Source organism: Nuphar pumila, chromosome 12 (genome assembly GCF_984573655.1).
Source record: "Nuphar pumila chromosome 12, dmNupPumi1.hap1.1, whole genome shotgun sequence".
Lineage (NCBI taxonomy): Eukaryota > Viridiplantae > Streptophyta > Magnoliopsida > Nymphaeales > Nymphaeaceae > Nuphar > Nuphar pumila.
The window spans coordinates 48,631,857-48,640,838 of NC_143260.1; the positions used below are offsets into that span (position 1 = coordinate 48,631,857).

At 33.3% G+C, this 8,982-nt stretch overlaps 1 protein-coding gene across 1 annotated transcript; it reads left to right on the top strand.

Moving 5' to 3' along the window:
* Nucleotides 1-589: 589 nt before the first annotated feature.
* On the top strand, nucleotides 590-3,357 carry LOC149820881 (lipoyl synthase, chloroplastic-like). Its single transcript, XM_089982995.1, has 3 exons — nucleotides 590-708; nucleotides 787-897; nucleotides 3,121-3,357. The coding sequence occupies exons 1-3, from the start codon at nucleotides 610-612 to the stop codon at nucleotides 3,202-3,204; spliced, it is 294 nt and encodes a 97-aa protein (XP_089839121.1). The 5' UTR covers nucleotides 590-609; the 3' UTR covers nucleotides 3,205-3,357.
* The last annotated feature ends 5,625 nt before the right edge of the window (nucleotides 3,358-8,982 follow it).

Sequence of the window (8,982 nt, forward strand, 5' to 3'; positions counted from 1 at the left end):
TGCATGTGTCCATGCATCCAGAACAAAAATGCTGAATTCCCCATTCTGCCAAAGGTTATCCTTGTTAACAATTGCCAAGCTTATCACTTGCCACCGTTCATACTTGATTTTCTTGTTCATTACAGCTGTTTTTAAACAGGGTATGGAATTATCAAAGAGAGATATTCGGTCTTCATGATACCAGCATATGTTTGCTTCTATTTTGGCAAGTTTGGAACATCATGTTCATTCTAAAATGTTTTTAAGTTCCAGCAATGTTAAATAGGAAAGTCTCATGGGTTAAAAATGTCTAGTGATGATTGATGACCACACATGCTGTAGGCAGCAAAGATGGACCATGACCGACATGCCCTCATTCTGTTTATCATAAAATACGAGAACATGATATAGTGATATACAAGTGAACCTGAGTAACTTTACTTTTATTTCTTCTGCTGAACTAATATATATAGTAGTAATCATTATGCTTTATTTTTTCTTCTTGTACGCTTAATTTCTATGTTGATTGTGATTCTAATATCTGTTTGAAAAAGCAGGTATGATCAGAGTTTATCTGTTTTGAAACATGCAAAAAGCTGCAAGCAAAGAATGATAACGAAGTCTTCTATAATGTTGGGTCTTGGAGAGTCGGATGAGGAGGTGAAGGAAGCCATGCAGGATTTGAGAGCGTTTGACGTTGATATTCTGACACTGGGCCAATACTTGCAGGTGAGAGAGTATACATGCTTCAGCATGAAAGTTTGGGGTTGAACTCCAATTTGATTTGTTTATGTTGCCTTCTTGCAGCCAACACCATTGCATTTGACTGTTAAGGAATATGTGACTCCTGAAAAGTTTTCATTTTGGAAGAATTATGGAGAGTCAATCGGCTTTCGATACGTAGCCAGTGGTCCCCTGGTAATTCATACTAGTATATGGTTTTCATTCTTTGTTCTGATGGAATAGTTAAAATATCATCTAGAAGTAATATGACCTCTGATGGCTTTGTGTTCAACCTTTTGCAAATAATTCAGGCATAGTTGCACTATTGATGCAAATGTATGCATGTAAAAAATCACTACCCCTCATTTTGCATTTTTCCAATATATGTATTTTAGTACCAAATTTCTTCAGTAAAAAATGAACACTTTGACTAAAACCTTTCTGCAACATCTTAACTAAGGGAACTATGCATAAATCAAATAAAAATTATACTTCATAGATGATGTCGAACATGGTGAACTGTTGGCAGTCTAATCTGAAACAGGTAGATCCTTATGTTGTATCTGTTTTCTGTATGGCCCCAAGTAAAAAGAATTCTATAAGCAAGAGTGAAGGGATGAAACTCTCACTATGCGAGGTGGATAGAGCTTTGCTGTCAAGTGGGAATCTTTGTTATCTCTATCCTGTGGTAACCATGATTCTTTTTTAAAAGCCTAAAATTGTCCTTTGTGTGAGAAGCAGTCTAAAATGTCCTAAAATGACAAAATCATGTCACCTTTATTTCACTCGAAGCAGCAATCAAACACTGGAATGTGGATCAACTTGGGAATATTGCTGATGATCATTCTTTTACGGCCTTCCTAAATACAGCAAATACCTAGTTCCTTATGACCTGGGATGTTTTCACACACACACACACACACACACACACAGACACACACACATGGTCATGCACATGCAAACATGGATATCGATAGATAGATAGCTAGAGAGACAAATAGCAGACAAGAATTTTGCATACTATAGCAAGCATAATCTGTCTTCTTGTAAAGCAAACTGAACACATGGATGCAATTTGGGTAGCTGATTTAGTACTTACCATACTTCTCAATAGGGTGAGATTCTCATAAGCTCAAAAACATGCTATTTGAACATTTATGATCTATCTCTCCTTCAGAGATCATATTTTTTTAATGAGCATATGGGATGTTTCATCTGTTCTTTGACCTAAAACATGTACAATCAAATATGCAATCCAGAAAGTGATAGCATGTTTCCAGTTGATTGATTATAATGGTTGTACCCAACAAGGCCAATCTGTTTCCAAAATTGCCGACCTCTGGGGAACAAGGGTGTAGTTAGATGTTAAGAAAGGTAATTTTCTATTGGAAATTAAGCTTGCCAGATATGTCAGAGAAGACAAATGGCCAAAGAAATAGAACATTCTCAATAGATGATGTCTGACATTCTAGAAATGGAGAAACAACATTGGACTTTGGAGCAGGTTCCCAGCTCTGTGTCAAAGAGCACAAAATTCCTCACGTCATCACATTTTAGAAGTTTAAAGCATTTTCTTCCAAATACATCTACTTGATATTCAGCAAGCAATGGCACACCATTTTAGGTTGGGGAATATATTTGTGCACGTCAATCCCCATGATTAAGATTTAAATTTTAATCCTTGTCATGAGTTTTACAGCCATGTTATGCACAAACATGTGCACATAAACAGATGAAGCTCATCTTTAGTATCAAACTAAGTTGCAGAAACATTGACCGAAGCACTGACAAAGGGCTGACACTTCATATTAAATGAAAACTACTTTTGATGATAAAGGATGTGTAATTTGGGCAGAAATGATATAATATTGTTGGAAATGGCACTGTTGCATTTGTCTATTACTTTATTGTCTGTATGAGCAATTTATAATATTGTAACATACATATGGAACACTAGAATGTTAACTACTCTATTTACAGATGGTTGAAAAGTAAGTGTAAGGGTAATAGATTGTCAGTATTCATGGACACCTTTATCTGTTCCTTTCTAATCACTGTTGATATGTTTCTTTAGACATCCATTTATTTTTCTAAATGATTTCTCATTTTTCCTTTTACTTTGGGCATCTTCTAAATGAAATTTGTTTCTTGCAGAAAACTATCTTTATTTCTGCGCTTTTCCCTTTCTACTGTGAAAAAAACCCATAACTTTTGTTATGTTTTGGCATATGAAAGGGATTCTGAAAGGCCAGCACATTGTGATATGGATGCATTGAGGAATATGGTTGCATGAATTGCTTATTGTCGACTATGATGCACTGAAGTCTAAGAGTTGTTCAACTGTTTTAGACCTGCACAGTTGGAAGTATCCTTGTGTGTTTTTTTGGTATATTAATTGGTGACAATTGTTTCCAACAGGTTCGTTCTTCTTACAGAGCAGGCGAATTTTTCATTGAAAGCATGCTCAAGGAACAGAGAGCAAGTGATGCTGTTGGCGGCTAATGATGACAGTGTGCAAGATCATTTTATTTGCTATGTCTGAATGATATTTCTAGACAACATAATCGATTGTAGGTATGTATTTAGGATGATAAAGGCGCCTTTGGTGTTTAATATTCCATTCAATGCTATACATTTGAAACGGATTCCATTTGATAATTATCATCGAAAACTATTTTATAGTTAAGCCGTGTATGTTCTACATCTTTTTGGTCTTTCTGTTTAGTAAGAAATTAGTTTTTGAGGATTTTAAAAGAGAAGAAGTAATAATGTTTTCCTGGGTAAACTTTGTTGAATATTTGAGGCAGAGCCGGACCTGTCAAGAGGCCGATGAGACTTGGGCCTCAGGCCTCCTGGGCCAAAAAAATTTTTAGGGGCCCATTTTTAATAGGGATTCCATTTTCAACAGGGGCTCCTGAGGCGCTGCCCTCGAACTCCTACTATTAATAGGGGGCTCAAAAAAATCCAAGGCGCTGCCCCCGAACTCCTACTATTAATAGGTGGCCTATTTTTAGGGAGCCCATTTTTAATAGGGGCTCAAAAAAATTCGAGGCCCTGCCCCCGAACTCCTACTATTAATAGGGGGCCCATTTTTTCCCTCTGCCTCAGGCCCCATAAAACACAGGTACGGCCCTGATTTGAGGTATCTGATTAGATGACAGGTTGTTTGTAGGTTTTTTCTACAACTTTGAATATGCATTACATAATTTAGTTAAAAATGTCAGAAACACCCTCCTCTTTTCAGTTACATTGCATACCGTCTTGCGTTTACATGAATCAAAGGGAACACAAGTAACTTGGTGCACTTGTATCTTTAATTGTATCTTTGAAATTTTTAGTTATTGTTGTATTGATTTTTAATTGTCAAGGATTCCCTTGTTTGTCTCATAGATATCAATTTCTTTTCTTCTTTTAGCTCTTCGTATGTTGTACATTATAACTAGACTAATCATTTTCACTGATCTGGGGTAAGCAGTACAACTGGTTACAATCAGACCAAGAAGGGATATAACCAATGTTAAAATGCAAATCTGATGAATTTATTGGGAACAAGTTGTGGGTGCTAAAATCAAATCGCACATGGGTGAAGCCAAGTTTTCTTGATTTCAAAAATAGTTACCAAGATATCAACGGTGAAATATCATAAAAGTTAGGTAATGTTTTCCCAACAGATGACAAAGATTTGAAACAGAAGGTAAATGCTTCCTGTGGATCTAGCTTGTCTACATAAGTTATTTTATTTGGAAGATGCAAAGATCATGTAAAGTTGTAAACTTATAGTTGCTCTTGAACCTATCGTTAAAATGGTGATGCCTATTTATTAGTGGTACTGATGATGAGTGGGTCACTCTTCAAGATAAAATGTGGTATCTCCTGCTGAACTCAGAGTTAATTTGTGCTTTTATGTTTTTTTTTCAAATACGAAATTCATGGTTTTAAATTCTGTTGGTGTAGAAAAAAAAACATGTTACACTGTCATGCATGCATTCATTTGCTTTCTTGGGAGTGCTGAGGCAATTCTAGACATGTTCCATTGATCAAACGAGTGATTAGGATGATAACCATGTTACTGCTTTCTGTGATGAATGCTTGTTATAACAAATGCTAAATTCTCTTTATGAATCAGAAACATAATTTGACTATATGAAACTTTGTAAAATGTGAAATATTAGCTGCTTACAAACGTTTTATATGCTCTAATTTTCATATTTGATATTATTATATGGTATATATGGTTTGACATGATTTACATAAATGGTTTGACATGATTTAAATAATATTCAATCTTTATTGATTTCTATACAAAAATTAACAAATATTCTATATGCTTTTAATTTAAATTTATATACTTACATATAAATGTTAACAATATATACAAATTTATGTATTTTGTATATATAAATTATACAAAATATGATTCATATAATTTATTTAACAAATATTTAAATAACTATTTTGTTCGTAATTACCGATTATGATAAACAAATTATAAGTTTAACATATATATAAATATGATATTAAGTAATATTATACATTTCGTTTATCATAATCGGTAATATAATATTTAAACAATATCACAAATAATAAATTTTAAAAATTACAATATTATTTAAAAATCGTATATAATAATTACTGATTGTATACATTATAATTTTAATAATAAATAATGTAATATTATTTTAATTAAATATGTTGTATAATATTTATATCATATTTTAATGTTGAATATATTATACATTCTGTAAGTTTATATAAATATATTATAATTTTATTATTATATATTATATTATAATAATCTGGTAATTACAAATAAGTATAAATGTAAATTTATACAAATAAGTTTATACAATATTTATATATATTATAAATTACAATATAAATAGAAAAGAGATGCTGCAAGATTTCAACAGAGAAAAGAATGAGCATACAACCAATGGCACCAACCACCATCACCATTAGAGGTATATGCACATTACATCCACCATCAAAAAACAACAAAAATCAGAAAGGCTCTCAAACATATGAAGTTGCAGGAAATTCTGAAGATGCAAAATACATAATAGATGATGAGATGCCGATTCCAACGGATGATTGCAGATAATCAATATACAAAAGGTGCAGTCTGAAGTTTTTTTATGAATCACTTGAAATTGGTATGTAAATAATATTGCAATTAAATTATATGTTGAATATGCAGTGTATGCATTCTTAAAAACAGTTATTATCGTGATAATATATGTTGAATATGCAGTATATGCATTCTTAAAAATGGTATCTCGCCCTAGTTTTTGGTTGAGCCTTTCAGGACACTTCAGTGTTCACTCGCTCACCTTATAACTATCGTTGGATATCAAACTTAGTGTATATCATCTAGAAATCATATGTTATTTAAATTGATTTACAATTCAAAAATAAATATATGATTATTGAAATGAAAATATTCAAAAAGTTATTTATATATTCATATATACAATATATTGAATATATCGGCGTACCTTGATTGGAATCAGATGATCTGAACCATAGAGTTAGGATTAAGGTCCTACAAGCTATTTCAAATATTGCATATAGAGTCAGCCTTTAGGGAGTGCTATGTGCGCAACCTTGTTTGTGCAGCCATGATTGTGTAATTTTTTATTGTATTCTCTTATATATATCAAACCTTTCCAAAACCCCGGGTATATATTATTTAAAATTTCCTCTTTTAAAACCCCAGGTGTATCTGTTTTTCTTCTTCTTTTCTTGATTTCTTTAAATTCTTTTCTGATCCTGCCTGCAATTTTTCCAACTTTTCAAAATTTACCATCCATTATTCTAAAATTTTTCTTCTACATATCTTCTAAATCTATTTTGTAACAAAAATCTCTTTCATCAAGAGATGTCCTTTTAATCATATTCTAAATTGTTTATTTCTTCTCACGGGAAAATAATACGACTGTCATGCCTCTCGTGCGGGCTCAATCCCTAGTAGTGGGATATCTCTTTGTCAATTTGATTTCTTCCTTTATCAAAGTTTCCTCCAAAATCTTTCTAAAAGGGTCCCATTTTGTCCTACCAGAGAGAGCATTCGGTATTAACGGGTGGTTCAGACTAAGATCAGAGGCCGCACCAGTCAGAAGCAAGAATTGAGAAATGGACTCTCAGAGGTTTGCCAGAGAAGGAGGTCAGGACAGCCAGAATGAGATTGATCCTGCCATATATCGGTTGTTCAAAAAGATGATGGTTGAGATATTATCCGAGCAGGCTGAAGCCAGTTTTGGAAAAGCTCCCACCAAGGAAGAGACACCTGTTACTTTCCGAACGAGCAAGCACAACGATGGTAGTGCAGGAAGTTCTAAAACCAGCGGGGGCAGCTACAAAGGCGACCCGGGCAATCAAAACAGCAATTTGGAGTCATCTAGATACCAGAAGGGAAAGTTCAGCAGAAACCAAGATGAACCACTTCAATCCAATATGGCGCCACAACATCTTTAGGGTCCAGATTTTCAATTTCCTTGGCAATTTGGTTTTAGTGTGTTAGGGTCATGTCCATTGTATATATGTAACAAGATCTACTAATGCAGTAACAGTGGTTTTATTGATCTAAACTCATTATACAATTTATATAAATGTGTTCAATATCAGGGCCGCATCACAAGTGTTTAAAATATATATGTGTTATATCATTATCTCAATTAAGCACATCACATATATGATTTATATGTGTCACAATACTGTATATACATGATTACTTGGGTTCATCTTGATAACACATAATGAAATTATATACAATATGTACATATGGACATTACAGCATGATTCACAAAAAGTTACATATATATAAAAATTTTGTACACAATAATAAAGTTTATTCACACATACAATGTAACTTATATTCTGATTGTATATATATACTGAGGCATTATATTTAATACAAAATTAAATATAAACCCTAAAAATATACGAGTTTACTTTTTGTGAATTTAAATGCCAACTTATATATGTGTTACTGTATATATATTTAAACCATTCAGATAAAAGTTTAAATACAATGTTTATATAGTCTGAATACTGTTTAAATAACTCAAAATTATTTATGTCCAAAGTTTATTTAATAAGATGTACGCTAAAAAATGCTTAATATATACTAAACCCTAAACTCAAATATAAAGATACGATTCATAATTGCCTACTAATGCTGTATAAATAACTCAAAAACCCTAAACAGACTTGTGTTAGGCTATTCAAAACTAGCCTATCCACAATCAACAGTATGGTAATCACAGCGTATATTTGTTTATAAATTAATATATGCACAAATTACGTAATTGATCCTTGGTTCAATTATCTCTGGTAAAGACGCCAGGAATGGTTGAACCTCGTACCGACAAGCGGATCCCATTCCACAGAATTTTCCCGCAAATTTTCAAAACGGAGGCGAGTTAATTTTCAAATCAATTTTCAAAACTTTGGTCGAGTTTGACTCGCAGGATCGTTTCTTTCTCACAAGAGAGGAGAAAAATTTTGTGATGATAACAGCCTGATCTGGTCTTAGCCTGCCTGACCTGGTCCTAACCCACCTGACATAGGTCTGAACCTACCTGACCTAGTTCAAACCCAGTTGACTTGACTTGAACCTAGTTAGGTTTGAAGTCAAAGTCAAAGTCCTTTTTCGTCTGAAATCCAGAGTTGATCCTTTTTGAAGTCGAACCTCGTTCGAAGCATCGAAGCATTCCGGAGTCGTTTCTTCCTCAAATGGAAGTAAGTTCACTTCATTAATCCATCTCTCTCAAGTATTTGATTGTTTGTATATAGCATATACTTTCTGAAGTAGTATCTTGCTTTAGTTCTTGGTTGAGCCCTTTTTGGACACTTCGGTGTTCACTTGCTCGCCTCGTAACTATCGTCGGATATATATGTTCAAATACGCAGTATATGCGTTCTTAAAAATGGTATCTCGCCTTAGTTTTTGGTTGAGCCCTTCAGAACACTTCGGTGTTCACCCGCTCGCCTCATAACTATCTTTGGATGTGGATCTATGTGTATATCTGTTGATTCTGCCGACGCATATGTTTTTCCAAAGGTGTCTAGAATTTAATAAGAACATGCTGCATCATTTTCCTCAATCTGTTTAACTTTGATATATATCCAGATTGATATATACAGTAAGATTTTACAACTTAAACGACCATGTACTTTGTGGTATAACTCAAATTTATATGTAGGTGTCAAAATCTATACATAAATAAACGTTTTTTCCAATGTTGAGAAACTTTGATTTTTGAATTAAGATACACAAAT